General features: G+C 41.5%; 1 protein-coding gene across 7 annotated transcripts in view; it reads right to left on the bottom strand.

Annotated features, from left to right (window-relative positions):
- ect2 (epithelial cell transforming 2) overlaps nucleotides 1–23694 on the bottom strand; it is a 44881-nt gene that overhangs the window by 1536 nt on the left and 19651 nt on the right. For 5 of the 7 annotated variants that reach the window (XM_027290427.1, XM_027290430.1, XM_019276754.2 and 2 more), the window contains 12 exons: nucleotides 21759–21878; nucleotides 21602–21670; nucleotides 19773–19883; nucleotides 18820–18916; nucleotides 18524–18605; nucleotides 17718–17796; nucleotides 17450–17569; nucleotides 12875–13013; nucleotides 11437–11591; nucleotides 8758–8865; nucleotides 6533–6667; nucleotides 3171–3741 (listed from right to left, as the gene is read on the bottom strand). In XM_027290427.1, coding sequence (XP_027146228.1) covers nucleotides 3202–3741; nucleotides 6533–6667; nucleotides 8758–8865; nucleotides 11437–11591; nucleotides 12875–13013; nucleotides 17450–17569; nucleotides 17718–17796; nucleotides 18524–18605; nucleotides 18820–18916; nucleotides 19773–19883; nucleotides 21602–21670; nucleotides 21759–21878 — 1755 coding nt within the window. In that variant the 3' untranslated portion in view covers nucleotides 3171–3201. The remainder of the gene's footprint in view (nucleotides 1–3170; nucleotides 3742–6532; nucleotides 6668–8757; nucleotides 8866–11436; nucleotides 11592–12874; nucleotides 13014–17449; nucleotides 17570–17717; nucleotides 17797–18523; nucleotides 18606–18819; nucleotides 18917–19772; nucleotides 19884–21601; nucleotides 21671–21758; nucleotides 21879–23694) is intronic. The other 2 variants (XM_027290431.1, XM_010732844.3) reach the window with 1 other exon arrangement.

Here is a 23694-nt window from a genome sequence, read left to right as displayed (position 1 = left end):
TCTCAGCAACTATAAATCCAAGTAAAAAAAAAAAAAAAAAAAAAAAAAGTTGTAAAAAAACTAACAAGTAGTTAGCAGGAGGACATGGCAGAAACCCTAAATGTGTGTTTCAGAAAAACAGACCAAAACAGAGTTGCAGCCACGTCACCGAGCCATGCCTGGTGGAATTTAGGGGTAACTTGAGCATGTGTGAATATATGTTCACTTTATTCAGCTCAGCTTCAGCACACTTTACACTAACAAGATAGATTGTCATGTGAGCAGTCTGACTTACTGTCCAAAGTGTGTGTTTGTGTATACAAAGGACAAGTAGGGTTTATGTGCTCCAGACTCATTTTAATCAATGAGTGCACAGAGACAAAACACTGCTACTAGCATCTCTCTGCCTTCAAAGCCAAATGTTGGCACTGAACTAATCGAGACAGGCAAACCTTTGCCAACACTATCACACTTCAAAAGCTTTCCACCTGGCTTTTACACACATACACACACACACACAAAGTGGTCTCTATAAGTATTTCAACAGTTACTGTTTTTTTATTTCCTGCCTTGTGTCCGTCAGCTGATGAACATTACCAGTGAACGGTGGCCTTGATTAGGTTAGTATGTTGTGAAACACTGAGGATGAAGAGGGCTGAATGGATGAGAAGATAAATGGGCTCCTTTTAGTGAAGAGAAAGACCAGAACAAAGAGAGCCTGGTCACAATGCAAACATCCCTGACCCTTGTGACACACCTGCCAGAGCCAAGCCTGCATGATAATAACCTGTCATTTCGTACATGAAGATGTCTCCGTTTGAGATTCAGTCAGTGTGCACTCACACATAACTAAACCCAGATGTGCTTTTTATTGGAGCCGATTAAGAGGGGCTGATCACAACACTGTCACTACAGCCTTATACCAGCTCCATTGTCTGTGTTCAACAGGTGATGACAGACTGCAGGAGAAACACAGTGTGACAACGCCACGTGAGAAAGAGGGCACACTGTTCTCTCATTTTATTCAGCTACTCTGAGTCAGTTTACAGCCATGTGCTGCATTGTTATTACGTTATCGTCGAGTACTTTAAGGATCAGTGTGTGGGATTCAGTGCCATCTAGTGGTGTAGTTACAGATTACAACTCCAAACACATGAAACATAAAGTATGGCCCATTTAGAGCCAGTGTTTAGTTTGTTGGAGACATGGCGGTGCGATTCTGTGGACTCAAAGTGGACACTGCGCTTCAGTAGATATCTGAGGTGATTTTACGTTATGGCTTATATATAAAATTACAGAGGCTTACTTTGTCTTTTATTTGTTATATATTCTAAACATTAAAATTAGAAATTTTAAACATTATACATTAAACATAATGTCATGGTGTGTGCTGTGCACAGACTTGGTATTGTGGGGACTGTGCTGCAGCTGCTACTCCATTTGTCTTCACACATCTTCATTTGATTGTACACTGACTGGACCATTGCTCTGCTTTTAATCTACATGTATAAACTCAATAGGTTTAATTTTGTTTCCACCCAACACTTCAACGCGTTTATCTGATTGATAACTGAAATGCAAGCGCATGATGTGACCAATAAAGAGCGCAGTGCTTGTAGCTTGGTTTGCTGTTTTTCTACAGTGAGTTGATTTCTTAACCACCACGTAAACGGGAAACCTGGTCAACATAATCTGTAGATAGAGGATTAGATAAACCTGGTGTCCTCAGGTAGATTTCCTAAGGGGAATTTCTGATTTCTTTGCCATGTAAACGTGCAGGCATGTTTGTAATCAGCCAAGTACGCAGTTACAAGACAAAAATATATTATGTGAATATATAATATATTATATGAAGCAATGCATCCAAACTGAAACCAGTACATAGTCTGTTGAAGTCCCGGTTTCATTGCTGAAACTTTGACTATTTTGAAAGTGTGGACACGTTTATGCTGTCAGGAAAGCTCTGATTGGTCCGCTCTGATACCCACACACACACACTTTTTTTATCTGGTATGAATTAATTTCAAACAGACTACCTGCTAACAAACCTTTTGACGGTTTTGTCCGCACATTTGAATCCCTAAAATCAAACTGACACGCAAGATGGGAGTAAAATGGGCAATTTCTAAACTGTTGCGTCGGCTGGCAGGTTACAATGAGAAGGCTTGTGTATGGCTCACTGTGAAATGGTTCAATGATCTCCAAATAGATCATGCTGTCATTCTGTTATGTCAAACCCCATTCTTTAAGCATGAATACCTTTCAGACGGGCAGAGCAGTGTTCTGTGCCTGTATACTGGTTAAACGGCTGAGGTGAATGTGGGACATTATGTGCTGGACGACTTGGCCGTCACAACCGGTTTGGAATGTAGGACAGATAACAGGTGACCTGCTGTCGCACGTTAAACCTCAGGTGAGAAGTTGGCCCGGCTCCCGTGAATACGCTGACATTTGAATTCAGCGAGCGGTTTGTGTTTTGGCTCGTTAACACAAAATGACTGTAGCATCCAAAAATTAAAGGCGTGCTTTGACATTTAGGAATTTTCACTCTTGATAATTTCTTCAGCTGCCACTTACATGAGAGTGCTTCAGTACTTTGTAAATCAACAGTTTGGCTTTTAGAGATCTTTGTTTCATGTGATAAACAGTTTACAGGAAAACAGAATGTGCTATATGCAACAGCATGCCTTTAAGGAAGCCCTTTTCCCCTGACGGTAAACTCTTGTGTTCCAGCTTTACACCAGCCCAGCTCCGCTGCACCCCTTGTATACAGCCCACTATTAATAGCAGCCACCCAGTGGATATTCCCAGCCACCACCGCCACCAGTTAGTAACCCAGGTGATTCACAGGAAGAGCTACTCCAAATCAACCCTTAAAATCTCTGCCCTTTACACGCATAACAATCTCAGGTGAGGAGAAGCATTATGCCCACACTACTTACAAGTCTCTAATCTCCTCTCATATAACCATCAGGGTCCAGAGTTCTTCTGCAGAACAGCACTTTATTAATCTGATCTATCCAAGTTGCAGGGTCTTAGCTTCTAAGGAGTTGATTTGGGACTGCAAATGCACCAGTGGGATTTGGATGTTAAAAGGCCAACATATAGCAGATAGCAAGATTAATATGAAGTAAAAAAAATGTTATTAGTGCACCCATAGTTGAAACTAGAGCAGAATAATGTTTGCTCACGTCAGACTCCGGGACTGAGCTTAGCGATGGTTTAGAGCAGAGTCTCCCTGCGAGGACTCGTCAGGACAGCCTTGCGTGGGTCTGAGGGGACTTCGGAATCCCTGCATGACTCAGAAAAGGTCCTGCCTTTGACATTAACTGGCTGAGGAACCAGGGACCTAGGCTGGAACCCTACAGAGGGTAGGTGTCTGGAGATAGGCTGGCTAGATTTTGGCTGGGAGGTTTTCGAGTTTCGGACAGCTGGAACTGAAAGGGAAGTTGGACGGGATGAAGAGGTGGTCTCCTGGGAAGTGTGGACACTTGGATCTGGCTGGTTCGATACTGGAGCATGAAGGATGGACTTGCGTTCTTGGGTGGTGGGGCAATAGTTGGGGCGGAGGCTTTGATTGAACTCAGACGCAGTGTTGGGGCGGGGGCTATGGGCAGGATTTTGGACTGGGCTGCAGGGGGTGCGCATACACACAGGGACTCTCGCTCTGACGGGAGGATGATCCAGAGAATTAGAGCGCTGCACCACGGCACTGCTCTTGGCAGAATCACTCAAACTGAACGTTGAGGCAGATCGGGACATCTAGAGTAAATAACAGAGGGGACACACATATGGAGCAAAGATTTACATATCATGAAAAAATAAAAAGAAGAGACATGCTGAAACAAAAACTAAATGAAAAACAAAGACAGAAGAAACCCCCAGAAGGTCAAACAAGACAGAAAGACATGAAGGAAAGGGAGGAGAATGACTGTCACGTGTCAAGTCTGACAAGAACAAGTTTTCAGGCAGAGCGGGGAAGAGACATTTCAAATCACAGACATGGACAGACCAATACTGTCTTTTCTCCCAAGTGCTTTGTTTCAATCAGCAAGTGATTGTTGGATAAACCCACCCACCAAACAGCTCCTGTCCAGTAATAGCGAGGGGCATTTGATACCTTTGTGGGGTCACAGAAGGTAAAAAAAAAATAATTAATAAATATAATTCTAAATCAAACAAATATTTATTTTATAATAATGTTGAACTTTTTTTTTTTTTTTACAATGTTTTTAAAGGGTCCGTTGGCTTGAAGCCAGAGTCACCACTTATTTCATTTTTATTTTCTTTATTTATTCAATTTTAAAATCAGTGCGCTCTAAACCACATTTTCACTTAATTAACTCCCCATCAGGAGCTGAGAATCTGCTTCTGAAAGGTGAAACGAGAAGCCTGCTTTTGTCTACCTCAGTCGGAAATTTCACTTTCACAAATGAAGTAGAAAGGAAAGAATGAAAACAAGGCAGAAACCAAACATGCATCCTGAGTCAGATCTATGTTATATCTAAGTCAGACGCAGTGTCTATTGCTGTGACTCACATGCTCTATTTGTATTACAGTTAGTACCAGAGGCAACAAAGTAGAAAAACAAATAAACTCTGCATCCACTGTTGAGGGGGAATGACCTGAAGCCCTCAAACTCAAGTGCAATGTGTACCAAAGCGAGCTCAATGTGTCATAATAAAGAGGAAAAGCAACTGAATGCTGAATGACATGTATGTTTTTGATTATTCAACACAGAAATTCTATATTATCCTAATTAAAGTTGCATTTCTAAACTTTATTTCAGGAAATTACTTAAATCTTTTATGGGTTTAAGGCACATTTCATGAGTTCATAACAGTAGTAGCGCTACAATAGCTACAGACGTGAACAATGTGTTTAAAGATGGCCCCTCGCTGGTGGCTGATCCCCACGTGACTTCAAATCCCCGCAGGGAGCCATTCAGAAGTGGAGCATTCTGCCCATCGGACTTTATTAACTTGCAGAGATTTGATCATTTTCCTGGTTTATGTGCTTCTAAATACAGTATGCAAGTATGCTACATAGTTCACTTGTTCCCCTTTTGTCTGTTTTTACAATGAGACACTTGCATGGGGTGTTTTATTTTGAAAGTTGGGAGGACTATCTATGACATTTCTTCTATGCCCTGTCTGATTTCCAGGCAGCTCAAGCTGCTCTGTGCAGATTGACATGAGCTGCTCACGGTATCCGTCACAAATAGAACACAGAGGCATATTCTTGGCGGAGCTAAGCTGAGAGACGCTTCTGGGATGTTTCATAAGCAGGACCACAGTGGTTCTGCTGGGGTCTGAAACATTGACCAAAACAGCCACAATTAGCTCTGGAGGTTGTGGCACACACAGAACATGACGGTGCTGGAAATTGGCCATTAGGGCACAGACAGAAGTATCTATACAAAGAAGGGCTAGTTACATTACAGATTGGATCTAGATGTGGATGCTGTTCTAAGGGGCACGCACATGTGTTGAGACAGCCGTTGGTTTGTCATGTGGACGCAGAATATAAGCTGCACTTAATGGCATGCTATTATTCGAACTGTGGGAGTGGAAATCCATAATGTGTGTATGACCTCTTTAACAATGAGATTAAAAAAAAAAAAAAACAGAAAAGACCTGTCAGTTGCATGTAAGTATTTTAAATATAGGGAAATAGTTTCTTTTTGTGCATAGATGAAGTTTGAGTTGAGCTGTATCTTTGTTTTCTTTTTGCCATACAGCCAGAATCAAACTGGACAACCTCCTAATCTAAATATATGCACCGAGTCTATAAAACAGCTTTATTAAAAATGTTTTAATATCTGCTGTTTAATCACTCTGCAATACAGCTGCCAAACACTCACTGCATTAACACTGTCACATCAATGGGAACAAGATAAACGGAGTGATTTATTTGTTTAAAGAATGTCAGAATTTCCTTCCTTCCGCTTCACCCTTACTTGGTTATTGGAAATATAGCACTCTGAATTTCTAACCACGGCCATAAAAGGTAGGAAAATGAGTGAGGACAAAGAGCAGAAAAAGTTCCAGCGCTTTTAAAAGCAGAAGCGATTTACTGCTTTTTAATCAAGTTAGATGAAAACGGGTGACGCTGACTGAAAAAGCTGTTCTATCTGGGTTTGATGGAGAGATCAATTGCCTGGTTCTTAGCAAAAGGAGAAACAAATGGAAAGAATAGAAAGGAAACAAAGAACAGATGGACAGATTGATGGACAGAGAGACGGCCAACAGCCACCCAGTTTTAACCGTGATGTGAGACAATGTAGACATATTTTCAGCCCTTCTCTTAGAAACTTGAAGGCAATACGAAGTAAGGAAACCAACTCAGAGATACTGGTCCTGCTATCACATAGAACTTGAACAAGTGTAAAAATTACTTTATATTACAAAATGCCTACATTTGTGTATTAGTTAGGACCTGACCAAGACATACAGATAGATAGAGAAAAGAAAACATACCAACGTTAACATTGTGCGGCTGTATGATGAGTACAGCTCATGTTCCAGAGCAGGAAAATAAAACAAAGACTTACAGCCAGTGTGGAGCTGCTGCCGGCACGGTTTTCACAACTTAGCCTCTGGCTTTTTTCATCTGGAGTGCCACTGGCCATGAACGCCCTCTGGATCACACGCTTTGGGGTCTTCGTGAAAGAAAAAGCCCTTGTCACCTAGCACACACAAAGTAATTAATTCATTTTATGTTTAGTAAGTGGTTCTTTGTCATACGTGGCGCTGAACATCTTAGATTTTCAGCCAACTAATTTTCAGTAAATGTAGACGGCACTCTGTTTGCACTTAGCATCCATCACTGCTGAGGCCAACCTGTTCTTGTCATCATTTAGAGTACCTTTCAGCAGAGAACCACGTGTACCATTACATGAACAAGAAATACATGAATGTAAAAGCTTTCATTAACAAAGTCTACTTATTTAGTCATTATTTGATTTGATGAAATGCTACTGTAGCCATTTCAATAACCAGAATTACAGGACAAAAGCATTCACGCATGACACTCAACTTTTCTTTTCTGGTTTAAAAGGTCCATCGAGTGGTGTAATTGCTGATCACCTCAACCTCTCCTCTCTAAAATCTGCAGAAAATGCCAATTTCTACAGCCAGTGTCTAGCTTGTCCATTCAACATGGCAGACTCCGTGGAAGAGAAACCACAGTGTCTGCTGATATTAATTAGTTCTCAAGGTAACAAAAACAGAATTATTCTTGTCTTCAGGTGATAATACACTAATAGAAACAAAGTTATGAATATTATATTCTGTAAATACAACACTGGCTCTAGGGCCTTTGGTGAGTTTTATTCCAACTGTAGGTTCTCCTAGCTTGGAAGAGAAGGGTTGGGCGTGCAGTATTCAGTTGGTTGTAATCTGCTACCTCGCCACTAGATGGCCCCATATCCTCCACACTGGACCTTTAATAATTTGTCAACACTGATATACCGGTTTAGGTTTAAATGAACCGATGCAAATGTATAAAACAAATAGATTTTTCAGTTAAACTACAGAATAAACTTGTCAGGGCTCTCTGTTGAACAAAATGCCATGGAGACACTGTACCAAGATACTGTCAGCATTTCTCTTCTGACATTTCTTGTTACTTAAAACAGCGGATAACAAAATATCTGCAATAAACTTTTATTCTCCAACTTATTGTTATTAACATGTTTTAAGGCCGTAAAACCCCTAACCACACACTTGTATACACCGTTTTACACGCATTTTGTACAGTACTCCCTTAGTTAATCAGGACGCAGAACACATGTGCGGTTCTCCCTTAGCCAATTTAGGATGCAGAACACAATGCGCGTTCATACTGTACAGCGCGCTGTAAAAAAAAGCATGCAAAATTACACTAAAAAAATCAGCGAAACAGCGAGGGACTGTATAAGAAATAAATATTACATTTATTGGCGTCAGTCTCATAAAGCCTGGTCGGCACAGAAGCCAAATATTTTGCCAGCAGTTGTAGTATTATGACATTATTATTAGTTACGTGCACAATGGATACATGCAAACCTATTCTACAGACAACAGCTCTGCATGTGTGGCTGTTTTTGGGTTCACAATATCAGGACAAGCTGAAGACCTTTCTTTAACCTTGACACCATCACTCCTCTTAATGCTTCAGATGTTTCCTCAAGCAGAATTTTTTTTTAACAAATTAACAATGTCACGCATCTTTATCTGCTTATTCCAGACTCTATTCAAGTATCATGCTTCGGTCCTGTGAAATAACTATACTCAAAACATTTAACTGTTGAGAGTTGGAAAGAGCAGCAAATAAATAAATAAATAAATTCAGTCAGATTTCTGTCCCATTGTTTTATGACTGCAAAACTACAATAGTGTGAAAGGTCTGCACTAGATGTCTTGTGCATAATTTCATTCACATTTCTGTGTAATTCAGCACGAAATGATTTAAATATTTATCTCATGATCTAAACTACAATTTAAATACAATTTATAAAGCCCTGTCTGCCTGAAGGAGGACTGTACCCAAATGAGGATATTCGGGTCCACTCATAGATGTCACTTCGGGTCGATGCATCTCTTCTGACAGCTCTGTCCACTCTGAGTCGATCACACTATTTTCATCATCCCTCTGTTTCAACCACACTTAGTTGTGTAGCTAGATAACTTTGACACGAGAAAGTAAAACCTCTCACATGTGGTCATTCTGCGTAACTCTTGGTGCGATGCCACAGCTAAAACAAAGAATGACCCATAAAAATGATTCTGCCTTTACCTTTTTAGAGGTCTTCTTGATGGCCCTTGAGGCTTTGCTCAGAGTGCTGTCCATATCCTTGGTGCTGACCTGTAGTGAGTCTGGGTCTGTACACTGAATCAGGTCCTCCTGGTTACAAGACAGAAAACAACACAACCTCAAACTCTGTATAATAAATCATGACCTGAGGTGTGCAATTCATGTAATCAATACCAATAGATACATTATGCGTTGCTGCCAAAATAGTAGCAGGAGGGGTTGTGTAGCAGGATTCACACACACAGTCTTTATTTCCCTCTCCCCCTCATCCTGCAGAGGGCTTGTTAACAAGCAGGGCTCTGTCTCGTTGGTATTCACATTGCAGCGCTGACCCAGTGAAAACAGTATTAGGAATGCAGCTGCGAGGCAGCAGACAGACGGACAGAGGCCAACACCGCCCCCTGCTGCTTCCTCTGCTAAATACAGCAAACAGACTAACCTCCAAGTCTTCCAGTGGACTCTATAATCATGAAGCTTAATCAGCCTATAACACATTGGTTTTCCATAATTTACTCAAACCATGAAAGAACAAAATGCCTTATATTCTGTGGTGTTTCTTTAATCTCGAGACATTCCATGATAACCAGCTAGGAATTAGTATTAGTAATGGCTGTGGAGCTGATATTCCCATGTGCCAAAGAGCGCAGCTGTTGTCCAAAAACTATTAAAAACGCATCAACGAGTGCACTGCGTGACATGTTCCTTTATAAGCATTAAGACACACACACACACACACAGTTTATTTATTAAATCCTTCCGTCTGCTGGAAATACTAGAACACCAGTCTGCAACAAATCCTCCATTTCTTCTGTTTGAGTATAGTTAGACAAACCTAGAGGAGATTACGGCATTTTAAAAAAAAATATATAGATCCATTTGAGTTATTAAAAAATAATGACAATTGATCAACAATTGATCCGGATGCCACATCCCCTCTCACACACAAAGACTCTGACAGACTAGCCTATGTATTTATAGTATTGTTATCTGAACACATCCCTTCTAACACTTATTCACAGCCCATATTCTGTCATTCTCCATTACTGAAGCCTAGCAAAATCCTGCTCTACACCGCTGCCATAACCGTCCACGGAGGTGAAGACACAACCCCTTTCTACAGAGAGAGATCCCACCATAGTGCCATAAAGATGACCCACCATTACGCTGGCATACGCTGGAGCGCGGTATGTGATCCTGTATGCAGCAGGTATTTAATACCATCAGAGAAAAGGTGACCCACAGAGCAATCTTTGGAAGAGGAGGGTTGAGCATGCAGTATTCAGTTGGTTGCAATCTGCTACCTTGCCACTAGATGGCTCCATATACCATCCACAACATCTGGCTGCATCTGGCCAAAGGCACCCCTAATTAACTGTTGCAATTGTCTGAAGGTGGTGTTGTGTTTTGCAAAACGCATTACAAGCTTGTTGGACTTCTAGGTTGCAAAAATGGTGCCTTGATTTTAATCATAAATTTCAAATAAATAAAAACTAACAATTAAAGGGGAAAGCAACAGTGGTCACCTGACTAAATAAGGCTTCCTGGTTTTAAATATCATTCTTAAGCTATGACGTTATAAAAAAAAATAAAAATTTGCATTCAATAACTATTAGGCTACCTTATTACATTTAACTGAACTACTGTATGTAGGCTCATCGTACAGTCAAAACGGGCCCTTCAAAAAAGCAGGGTAACACTGCTGCATTGACCAGACTGCTGTTGGCACAGGGCCCTCAATGCTGGGCAATATGACACTGCAGGACCTAGAGGTGTTTTTGTCTGGCCTCTGTAGGATAGAAAAAGACTCAACAAGCTCTGTCCTGACTGCCCTCTAGACTGCACAGAGGAAGTGATGAAGAGGAGGATGTTAGCAAAGCTGACGTCCATTATGAACAACTCCTCTCACCTCCTGTATGAGACTGTAGAGGCCTTAAACAGCTACAGACTGCTACTCCCACCATGTAAGAAGGAGATCTACCACAGGTCCTTCATTCCAACAGCTGTCACTCTTTAACACCAGCATGACTTCATGACTGATATTTCTTAGTTATGAGTAATTTCTTATCAACCTCAATGACAAGTGAATTTCCCCAGTGTGAGATCATTAAAGTCTTTTATCTTAAATAATAAAAATATATGGGATTTTTTTAATTCATTTAGTTTGATTTCATTGTTTTTCATGCAAAATATCTATTTACTGTGTGAACATAACTTCAGACGTAGATCATGATCAAGTCGGCTATTCTTGGCACAAAGACTGCAGTCTGGCACATCACACCCTCTACTACAACTTTACTCCCACTGGGGCGCACAGTGATTCACCAAAATAGCAAACAAGGCGAGGAGATGATGCCCCCAGGGAAATGTCAGTTGGACCACACCAATGAACCTTCAATCTTAAGATTAGTTTCCTCAGTTTTGTAACTCCGGTTTTGGTGCTGGGCACAGATGTCAGAAAGTTTTCAGTTCCAAATTTTGCCAGAATTGCCAGCACTCTTTCTGAGGCTGGAGGATTGTGATAAGACTTTGCTAGTTTGTTTTTCAAGAGGAATAAGTTCATTTAGTGTAAATCACGGTTGATAGAACTATTACAGTTTCTTTCCCTGGCCACTAATCTGACAAACTACCAACTTCCTTTTTCATGTGTGTGTGGCAACTCACCGCATCAGCCCTGCAGATGGTGTTGGCGACGTGGCGGCAAAGTGTTCGCAGCCAGGCGCTTTTAACCGTATCCTCTCCGGTCAGCTGGAAGCTGAACAACAAGTTCTCCTGTTCGGTTGGAGGGCGAACCACCAGGGCGAATGCATTCACACACTCTGAAGGGATGGAACGAGAGATGGACAGTCAGTGATGAGAGAGAGAAAGAACAGTGACAAAAAGACAGGAGGAGGGAAATCAGCCAATGGTGAGATTGAGATGAAGACAATGAGACAAAAAAAGGACGAGGATGATGGAGGAAGGGTTGTTGAACGGGAAGAGAAGCAGATGGAAAGATGAGAGTGGAGCAAGTGATAGAAGAAGAAAAGGCAAACAGACATGCAAGGCAGATAGATTTCAGTGCTGCATCCAAATTCCTTAAACATCAATCATTACTGGTCCCTGTGTGAACACAGCATGTCTCCACGTACTGTGTTCTTCTGTCAGCATGTCATACCGTCTTATGATATGTAACCATGGTGATCGGAAAACCCACGGAAAGATGTGCAGCAGTGTGTTTGGTGTCATGTGTTAGATGTCCTGCTGCCCCCGCTTCAAGTTTCTGCTGTTCTGGCATTACTGTGCGGAACTTCTCGTTTTTCATGCTGTTGACAGGGTTTTAGCTCATATATAAATATAATAAACTTAGGAGTCCATCTTTACACTGTAGATTTTGTCTCCATCACTGTGCTTTTAGCTCCCTGTTCAAGGTTGGATTCGTGCGCCATCACCATCACTTCGCCTTACCAAAACATATAAAGTCGGCATGGAGGGGGTGTCATTGCTCCACCTCTGAGCCAGCAGTCTTACAGAGCCAAATTGACGTTTGTGTAAAGGGGTGACACATGGGTGTCCACGTAAACTGAGCCTCTTTTGCTTCTGGAATGTCGGCATGCTATCGACAAATCACAAAGGTGGTGTGACAGCGGGGTTTTTGTGTAAAAAGGCCAGCAAACCCTGTTTCTAATGATCATACTGGCTGAACTGTTTGAATATTTCAAAAATATGTGAACTGAACTTTTTTTTTTTTTAACACTCTCTTGTGGGTGTCTCAAAGGAAACCAACGTTTGAGTCAGTAACTAATTAATCCTCTTAATTTAAGAAATTAGCAGGCTGACATTATACTTTTAATGATATCCGTGCATGGTGTGGGATTTTCCTAAAAAAAAAAACACACCTTGGGAATGAACTGATATTTAGCAGTTGACTCTCTGAGCAAATCAGCTGTGTGCAAAAACAATAAAGCAGGTGTTGGAGTTAGTTTGCACCTTACTACACAAGCTCTCCAAAAAGGCTGTCACAATGAGTGCAGGTCAAACATCGTGCAGAGCCGAGTCATGAGCAGGAACTTCATAGTTTACACTGTGTGTGTGTGTGTGTGTGTGTTGTCGCTGTGGTTACCATCTGAATCCTGCAGGTCCAGGACTCTTCGAATCTGAGACAGCGGCATGAGCGCGATGTGTTTCAGTGGCGCTGGTGGTCTCGCCTGTGCCAGCGGACTCTTAAATGTATTGATCACCTTGTGTCGCTTCCTTGCAATCTACAGAGATACAAACACACAAAATCAGACAGGAGAGACAACGTCCAAACACCTACATGTGTGTGTGATTTTAAATTGAGTGTAGGTGCATTTTGCAGTGTGTGGGTGGAGCTGCTATCGGTTACTTGGCAACAAAATCAATAAGGCCTTCATAGAGGTAAACGATGCAACTCATTAATGCCACATCAATTAAACTGCAGAGAAAGATGAAAGAGAGGAAAGGGTGGAGGGAGGAAGAGAGAGGGGACGGAATAGGACACTACATCATAGGTCTTTGTTGTTTTGGCAGTGTGAGTGAAGAGGGTCAGGGAGAGTGATTATATGAATGCAAGAGTTAGTCAATGATTGGTGATGATGGAGGCAACGCTGAGGACACCCACTCAAACGCATTCACTCAATACACGGTGACAACTGCATGGAAAACTGTCAGACGTCTGTGTATGTAGCTGGTCTACACACACACACACACACACAGACACACACACACACACACACCTCATTAGGGAGTGTCGCTGACAATCCTGAATCAGCGCAGCCACCCACCTCACCCCCATGAATGCTTGCCCTGTTCCTACGCGCACGCATCAATCGATCACTTTTTCAACATTGCCGCTTCGCAAAAAGCTCCTTTCCTGCCCACCGCTGAATGCGGACAGGGCTATCAGCATGAGTCTCCACAAACGCACAGGTTACAGAGGGAGAAAGACGCAGGAGGTGGAGGTAGAACCTTGCTGGTTCAATGTATCTAAAAGGTCTAAACTGGTGAAAATAGGTGACACAGCAACTTGTTGTATGTTTACGTTTCTTATATAAAATAATAAACCAGCTGAATATTTGATTCAATATCTCTATTTGAGGACCATACCATGAGCACGAGGAATTGATGAACGTTGGCCTGTCTTCAGAATATTTACAACTTTCAACGATACGTGATCTAGCGTTGCAGGGGACAGCATGCAAGAGGAACACTGAAGTAAGTAAGATACATTAAAATAATGCTGGGTCCAATGAAGACGTGCTGTAATAACCATGTTGTCTGACTGTCACTCAGCACAGTGTAAACACAGTGAGCGTGGAGTTTATATTTTTGAGCAGATGTGAATACTTTCAAAATAGCAGACTTCATGGCTGAGATGTGGCATAACATAGTAAGAGTGAGATTTAAAGCAACATTCTTCGGAGAATGCTGTCTCCGCGATTCTTACTCCGAGTCTGTCTCTGTAGTGTTAACTTTGAGTATCATCAGTCAAACACTGCCACGTTTTTCACTGATTTTGGTGAAACTGGATCATATTCTCAACACACTCAACTCACGACTCGAGTCACGATTTTTTCGGGCGTACGGTTACTTTGCTTCTCACTGTGGTGGTGGCTGATATGCTGCTGCATGTTGGCGCTATATGTTAGCAGTCTCTTGCAATATTTACATGCTGTTTTGGTTTTGTCTGTCCATTTCTCACGGTTGTATTTGTGTATAGGGAATCCAAAATGCCGCTACACAGGTCATTTAAAACTGCTCGGTGCATTCTCTATTTCAAAGCTATTTTCTACCGTCACCATGTCTTCCCTCGTTCTGTGTTCCGTACCTACGTAGTGACGTGAGTCACGTGACTTGACGCCTTACGTTGAACAGATGAATCACCAACCAGTGACTTTTTTTTAAAGATAACGTAACCTATTTCTAATTTTAAATGAAGACGAAAAAGAACATATCCTACTTCTCTTGCATTCGCCAAGAATCACGATTCATTTTTTCTGTCAACCAATGCGGGTCGTCACGCATTTGTACCGATTTTTAATAGTGTCACGATGCATCGTTACATCCCTAGTTATTATACATTTATACACTCTTATTAACCATCTGTCCCGCGATGAAAGCTGGACAAAGGCTGACTGTGGACGGTTTATCCAATGTAAGCGTTTGACCAGCATCCGCAGTTTCTTTCCACCGGAAAAGTTGGATCTGGCAACTTCTACACAGTTTTTTGGCAGACACTCCCCAAAAGCGACAACCTGCACTCAAATGAATGGAAAAACCTGCGTTTTAGAAGTCATCTTCTTCATAAAGAGCTTTATTAAAAAGGGGAAAAAGGGTCTCTGAGTTGTTAACTGCCAGCTTGTTAGTGAATTGAAAATAGTCAGTCTCTGACTTCCCTGATGACCATTGAAAATGCCAGTTTTCAGCCTGGTGAAGGGGCAGCAGAGGAGGTGGAGGGTGGCAGAATAGGGACTGTACTACTAGACTTACTACCTGTCAAGCAGTTAGTTAGTAGTGAGCTTGAATAGTACATGTAGTATTTCTACCACTGCTACACAGCTGCATGCTCGCAATCTTTTATGTCCAAGGGGACATCATAGAAATTTCATTTTTTGGATGTGAGAGGACAGAATTACTTAATTTTCTTTGAAACCAACTATAAAAATGGAACCAGGATTAATAGATACTGAAATAAAGTGACTATTTTATCAACTTATTTGCTCATAGAAGTTGCTGCTAAAAACAATGACCCTGTTGGTAATGTTGTAACGTAAGCGCTGCGTAACGGCTGCGGCGCAGTCACCGGAGTTGATCGCTGCCGGTCTAGTCAATGAGAGCACACGTCTCTCCGCACCACGGCGCGAACATTCCGTAGTATTTCTATTTTTGACGTGAGCCGCTGCTAAACCTCGTAAATTTCAACAGAGCAGATCGCACCAGACAGGAAACCACCAGGTGAGCAGTCAATCAAAGGGTCTCAACTAGGGCTGCCACGATTAGTCAATTAGTCATGATTATGTCGACGAACAAAATCGTCGACAAAAAGTTTTTTTTTAACTTTGCTTTTCTCTCGAAACTGCGGCTGCAGGTCCCGCGTCTGCCTTTCTGTCACATACACACACACCCACGCACAGTAGTGGTAATCGGCGTCAGGCCTGACTGTACTGTAAATGATACCATAACACAGACCCTCCAGGAATTCATGATGTTGCAATTTGCAACTTCAACGCAAATTCAGTGAATCCCCGTGAATTCAGGGTGGTGTTTCAATTTTAACCAATCACTGCGATTTTTCTGCAACTTCCACGCAGTCTGCCCGGGGATTCAACCCGGGTCAGTGCGGCAGGATTCCCTCGTGGGACCTCTCCCCGGCGCTGGCTGACCCCCGCCGGGCGCCGCAACTGGCTCTGGGTCGGCTTGGAACGGCTCGAGGGCAAAAGTGGATCTATTTCGTGGGACGCGTGATCGTGGTTTCTATGGGAACCCGAACAGGGCGTGCTCTCACTGGTCAAACAGGCTTCACGGCACGTTGCGTGAACGTGGCGTATTTGGTCCGTCCTGCACGCGACTTCGAACCCCACCGGGAGTGTTTCAGAAGCGAGCGCTTAGCCTTACAGACTTTGTTTACTTGCTCAGATTTGGACATTTTTCCGGTGTATGTTCTTCTAAACATGCTTCTACATGTGTAAATATGCTACGTTGTTAATTAGTTTTGCTTTATTTTATTGTTATGTACAAAAAATGGGTCATAATAGACCCTGAATAGTATGTAAGGGTTAATGAGTAATGAAATGTTAATGATAATTTTTGTATATACTTAAGTTCCCAACTTCATTGTAAGATTAATTTAAAGCTTTCGTTAATAAAATGATCAAATGAATTCAGTTGCTCTCATAATCTGTCTTTTCTGCACGGGGAAAAAATGTGGCTAGTGGAAATTTTGATTGGCTGGTAACTTCAGAAACTTACCAGCCACATTGGCTGGTGATCAAAAAAGTTAATTTAGAGCCCTGTTAAAGGGCTAATGAGCTATCATGTTAACTGTTTTCATTTTCAGTTAGTTCATACTTCAAGCTGAAAGCTAATGATCTGATCAGCTGCATGCTGGTGCGATAAGCTGTATGTTTTACAGTCAATTTACGTATGATCCGATTAGTCGACTAATCGAAAAAATAATCTGTGGTTAGTCGACTATCAAAATAATCGTTTGTGGCAGCCCTAGTCTCAACATGAACGATGAGAGACTGATTGTTGAAGTGGAACAACACACAATCATTTATGACACAACAGATGCTTTTTATAATCGCTCTCACGTCGGAGAAGCAAAGTCAGCTGTCTGTTGTTGTTTTCTTTATACACAGTTTATTGCGGGGTCTCGCGTACGTCCAGGATTCTCACGTAATCTCGCAAGAATACGGCCGGCTTGCTACGCTGTCGTTACACTGCCAACACGCGCCCGGTGTGAATTGACGCCGGGCAGAGGATGGAGCAAAACTACGGCGCAGCCGTTCCGCAACGCTTACGTCCCGTGTGAGTCCCGTGTAAGGGTTAAAAGATAGTTGTGGGTCAAAGCAGATGAGACAGATGAGATGATGGTAAGACATGTAAATTAGGTGTGGATGTGTTCTCTGTAAGATGGTCAGACGTTGTTTTTTTTGGCGTTTATGTGCATTCTCACCTCGAGGCAGTCATTGAAGAGGAAGAGTGTGACATGTTCTCCACGGTCACATGGTTGGTCTCCCAGGGCGATTGTTTCCACCCGGTGAACGAGGCTCCGGTGGGAGGACAGCAAGTTTGCCTGCAGAGAAGACAAAGCATAGAGGGTAAGAGATATTAAATATTCTCTTCATGATTAAATAAGACACATCAATATTCAAGCATATGAATAAACCAAAAAATCAATGTAACATAACCAGTGACTTTCAAACAGTAGCAGTCAAACTTACAGGACAGCCGTCGACTTCATAAACGACATCAAAGATCTGCTTCTGGCCTTCAGTCTTCCTCTTGTCCTCGTTGATGTGACTGGTGGAGAGAAGAGAGTAGCCAATAAATCAATTAGCTGACCGACAAAGAAATAATCGATAACAATTTTGATAATCAATCACTTGTCAAGAAAGAATGCTGAATCTGAGAATTTACTGCTTGGCAATTTTAAAGACATCTTTTGGGTCTGCTTGGACTCTGGAGAATTGTAATGAGCATCTTAAATCGTGTCATCATTTTTATCTGAATTTTTTTTTATTTTTGCTTGTTACTATCTAATACTACGGAGCCCCTAAAGGGACATGGTGAAAGACAAAAAAACGGAAAAGTTTCTGGTGCGCACGAGAAACTTTCTGGTGCGCACCAGAAACACTTCCATTTTTTTTTCTTTCACCATGTCCCTTTAGGGGCTCCGTACTAATACTGTTGTTTTGTCCATGCCTGAAAAATGTTCAGGTTCCCCTCATAGAAGACTAAAGAACGCGGAATATTTGAGGAGCTGAAATCAGAATTTCCATCCATTATTAAAGTTGTTGCAGATTTAATAGTTGACAACTAATGGACGATTAGTCATTGTTGTTATTAACACAGCACTGTATATGACCTCCCAATGATCTGAAGACTTCAATATCTCTTTGTTTCTTGATAAATCTTGTCTCAACAACAGCCAGTTATTCCAAGTTTAACCTGAATAATGGTCCAGGCGTAGTATGATAAAAGAGATCCTGTGGTGACTGAACACAAAGGTGACGTCATGTCAACTCACGTCATGACTTCTTTAAGAGACTCGATTGCTTTTTCCAGCGTTATCTTGTCTGGGTTGTCATCTGACGTATGTTTCTTTATGTCTGAAATGGGGAAATAAAAAGGGGAAATTTTGTTCAGGAGCAGAAAGACAGGAAGAGATGAAAATCATCTTGAGGAAGGTGAGAAGAAAAGAATAAAGGTCAAGAAAATACAGACGGCATCAACGAGAGATAATAGAGGAGGGAAGCAGGTATGGGAAAAGGAGGGATGTAATTAGCACAAAACATTTTTTTAACAAAGGGGTGTGTGTGTTACCGTTAAGAAGAAGGGCCACACTGGGCAACCTCTGTACAGGTCTGATGAGCAGCTCCACAAGTGTCTGCCTGCCACACTCTGGCTTGGCCTGGTTGATCTGTAGAGTGAAGGCATTAATGCGACAGTGTGTTTGGGTTAGTGCGACACTGAATCAGGAAACAAAAGTTTTCAATGCATTCCAACATCAGCAAAATAAAGGTCAAGTATATTTATTCAACAGGATATTTTTGCAGATACTGTTGCAGAAAATATTTATGTATTATATATTTTTTCCCCCCAGAAATGACAGTGTTACAAGAAAGGATGAAAGCTGGTGAATCAGTGGATAATTTTTTTCAAAAAAAGCTGGGAAATCATGTTTCTCTAATCTCCGACCCAGATTATGAAAACCAGGTTTCTTATTAGAATGAACATTTAAGAAATCAACTTCCTTAAGGACGTCGACTCTAATGCTGTTACCTATATGCATATAAAAAGGCACTGATAGATGAAGTTTCCAATAGAAGTAGACCAACAGTTCTGAACCTAGGCGGCGGGATGTGCCCCCAAGAGGAACCAAGATAAATGAGAGGTCACATGAAGGGATAAAAGACATTTGTTTAATGCACATCTACATTCATTGTTCTGACTAGTCTCCAACTTTTGCCTTGGAAAACTCTTTCAAATTAAAGTTCCAAACTGTAAGTAATGCCAAAACTGGGACAAGTGAAAAATAGACAGTACTTCATTTTAAAAGGGATCACAGGCCAAACAGATTGAGAACCACCAGTCTCCATTCACAGGGATAACATACATTAACCATACGCTAATTGACAGTTTGTAGCGTTGCTGTGAAGTAGTGTCATACCATATGCTGTATGTGTTTTTTTTTTTTGTTTTTTTTGCTACTTTAAAGTTAAATGTGTTCGGTCAGGTAAAGACACACACACATACACACACACACGAGGACATACCTTGAGAAAAGCATGGAAGCGTGGCTTTTGTTTCTCACACCGAACAATAGTCTCCTTGCTCATTTCAAAAAAGTTGACAAAGGGTGGATAGGCCTTCACCAGGTCTTTAGACTGGAGAGAGAGGATGAGGACAGATCAGGAGCAGATCCACAGAACATGAGGTTTCACATACAGTAGAAAGAATTGTTTGGTTTAAAGTTGTTTCAAGCTAGCCTTGTGGAATAATGTGGCACCATACCTATATACCAACTCTCAATACTACCCCATACCTGTTTGCTTTATACATTATAAACAAGCATGGTACAGTGGGACATGGACGTGTTAATGCAGCAATAAATACTGTGACAGTTCTAGAGGGGGATAGATTTAGCATGTCCAGTTGTTGGTAGTGTTGGAGAGGAGGTCCTCTCTGAAGAGCTGGAGGTCTTCAGAAGGTTTTTAAAGGTAGAGAGGGACGGCCCTGATCTGGAAGGAACTGGTAGCACATTTCACCAACGGGGAACAACAGACGAGAAAAGTTTGGATTGCCCTGAACGTATGGGTGGCAGAGCCAGACGTCGTTCCAATGGTCAGGAGGTGACATATGCCTGTATAAGGGCTTTCAAGGAGGTGAGCATAGAACCAGGGACTCATCTGTAGGCAAGCATGAGCCATTGGAACCATAAGCAGCGGGGTAACGTGACCTTTTGGGTTGATTGAAAGCCAGGCACACTGCTGCATTCAGGATCATCTAAAAAGGTTTCATTGTGCATGCTGGGAGGCCTGTCAGGAGGGCGTTGCAGTAGTCTAGCAAGATGACCACAGCCCGTATCAGGAGTCGGGTAACATGTTGAGTTGAGGTAAGTCCTGATTTTTCTTATGTTGTAAAGTGCGAAACGGCATGACCAGGCAACTAAGGCTACGTGATCAGAGAAGGTTAGTTGATCATGACTCCTAATTTACTTGCTACCCTGGCAAGGGCGAGACATAGAGAGTCAATTCTGAGTCATTTTTCAGTGATTGGTGAGTGGTGAGAAATGGCGCATTACTGTGAGGTTTAGTTCAGAGCAAAGATTCATGATTACGAGATTTGAAACCTTTCAGCTACTTGAAGTTGTACACCAATGCCACTAGACGAGATGTGAGAAGAATACTAGTTTGACTTTAATAGCTGATTGGCTGTTGAAACAGGTGATATGCCTTATGTTCTGAAGGGAGCCACTAGTGACTTGTCAAGATGTTTTTCAGGTATCTCCATCAGCCGGTTTGACTGAAGTTCGGCCAGTTCTCATCACTGCAAATCAGTTCTGTCTTGTTGTGAAACTTTGTTCTGAATTGGGCCTATTAAGCATTTTAGTCTAGCAAATCAACCTTGTATTAATACAGGATAAATAAAAGCAACGTTCATACAGAAAAAGATTTTAACCTATTCTGTTATACAACATAATATTACAGGTAAATAGTTCTGAAATAAGTTGACGAACCACATAGCCATTTTAGCCTTGCATGTGAAGACCTGTGTCTATGTGAGCCCAATGCCACAATTCAATACATGTGAGTATGTAGTGTTCTCCTCAGGTGGAAAGTGCTCAGCAGCATTGACCTTCTCCGACTGTTGAAAGCAACTGTCACGAATGACTCCTGATGTAAGTGAACACTTCAGTGCTTGATTGATGATGTGACAGATCATCATAGATCAATAGAGCTATAAAGCTTCTGAACAACTGCAACAGATGAGTGTCTAACAGCAACAGCTTAAGTACCCATATGGTTATATTTCTTTGTAAAAACACTTAAATATGCAAGGTCAAAGTCAAGACCTGCACACTCAGAGATTTGTTTATACTCACATATTTGAGAATGATGTCTCCTACACTCCTGTCCTCTGACCAGTCTGTCAAGAGTTCTTCAAGGTCACTCTGATGAACACACACACACAAATAAAAATTCCTCGTCAATATCACAACAATTCGGTCAAACTTATAGAAACAGTTGAGGACATGCTACCTTTATTCTGGTGTGAACCTCGTAGATGTCCGGAATGCTGCCGAATATTGTCTTCATTTCTTCTTGGGCCAGGATGGGTCCGCCCACCTGCCCCTCTTTTTCCAATGGAAGCTTGAAAAGCTTCAAAATAAAAGCAGATATGAGAAAAACATCAGAGCACACTGGCATTAACATCTTCCACAAAAATTACCAATAAGTGACACTAAATAATCAGTCATTTAATGTGTTCTGTTAGGGCAGTAAAAGCCCTAACATGTCTACACACTGTATTGTAATGCACATTGACAGACATACACATGCATTTACAAGGTATAGCCCTTTGTGCTCCTTGTGGTGGTGGTCGGTACCGAAACACAAGACTACATTATTTAAGACAGAGTTCTGAGTTCTGGTGTCAGTATTTAAGAAATGAAGACATTCATCTATGATTCATTTTCACCATTTCTAATCCAGAAGAAAGATCTGTGTTCTATGTGTGCCAGCTCTCTGTGTCTCACACAGATGAGTCTCTGCTCTCTTTGTGACAACAGCACATTGCAGTTGCTAAATTACTGGGGTGCGATGAGCATATGAATTAAACAATTTAGCTAATTTTCCAAGCTGCTGTGTTGTTTTTTGAGTCTATTACCAGATCAGTATGCACTATGAGTACAAGTAGTAGCACCATTCAAATCTAGTTCCTTGTATTACTTCAGTTTGCCTTGTATTTCTGCATGTCAGTCAAGACATTAGCACTCGAGGTCAGTTTCACAACTCTAATTTTGTTCTCCATGTTCATACTGACGAACTAAAAAACAAACCAAGAGCAGTAAACACGATGTTATAGAGTGCCAGGTAACTCATTCATTGGACAGCTTTGGCCAGCTGATCAACTGTAGAAAAATCCAATTCCATAGACCAACAGCAAGTCATGGAGCACTTTACTGCACTGTGTGTTTATTTATCTTCAGTTGTTACAAAGTGCTTGTGAGGAAAGATTTGAGCATGAAGTGTAATGACAGCACTGTACTGCTGGAGCTTATTTAAACCAAACAGGTTTGGTCTCAGAAAACAAAAAAAAAAGCCTGTCCAACGGCTATGGGTCAAAAGTAAGACCAAGACAAAAGGTAGAGGTCACAGGTTCAGTCCCAACAGCGACCAAATGTCACCCAGTCTAATTTGGTGATGTACAGTCCTGTTGTCTCGCCCTTGGCTTGTGATTTATACATGAGCAGATCTAAGTGGACACTGCATGAACTCTGAATACAGGAAACGTCATATAAATCAGAGGAAATGTTAAAATAATTATAATAATAGTTATAATAGAAATACATTGTAGTGGAGCTAAAGTGTCCAGAGCAAAGAATGCCTTCACACTCTCACGTGTGTCAATGTCTCAACTGTTGGCTTTGAGGATTGCGACTCAAAACAACAGTTTCTGCCATCTCACTTCATGAATTAAGGATTTATTGCGACCAAACAAAAATTGGTGATACAGGGGTCCCTCATTTATCGCGGAGGATACGTTCTAAAAATAACCTGCAACAAACGTTAAATTATACATGTTTTAAGGCCGTAAAACCCCTAACCACACACTTTTATACACCTGTTTACATGCATTTTGTACAGTACTCCCTTAGTTAATCAGGACGCAGAACACATGCGGTTCTCCCTTAGCCAATTTAGGACGCAGAACACAACGCGCGTTCATACTGTACAGTACGCTGTAAAAAAAAAAAAGCATGCAAAATTACACTAAAAAAATCCGCGAAACAGCGAGTCCGCGAAAAGTGAACCGCGTTATAGTGAGGGACGACTGTAGTTGGAACAGTGGAAAGACTAACAAAGGTCACATTTGAGAGTTTTATTGCATTTTTGTCCACTTGAAATTATAATGATCTCAGAGGTAAAATTACAATTTCTGTCTAAACACTGATTTACCAAGTGTAAACCTGTT

Source organism: Larimichthys crocea, chromosome XVII, assembly GCF_000972845.2.
Source record: "Larimichthys crocea isolate SSNF chromosome XVII, L_crocea_2.0, whole genome shotgun sequence".
NCBI lineage: Eukaryota > Metazoa > Chordata > Actinopteri > Sciaenidae > Larimichthys > Larimichthys crocea.
Note: the sequence above shows the minus strand (reverse complement) of the source record. Positions and strands in the feature narration are given on the sequence as shown.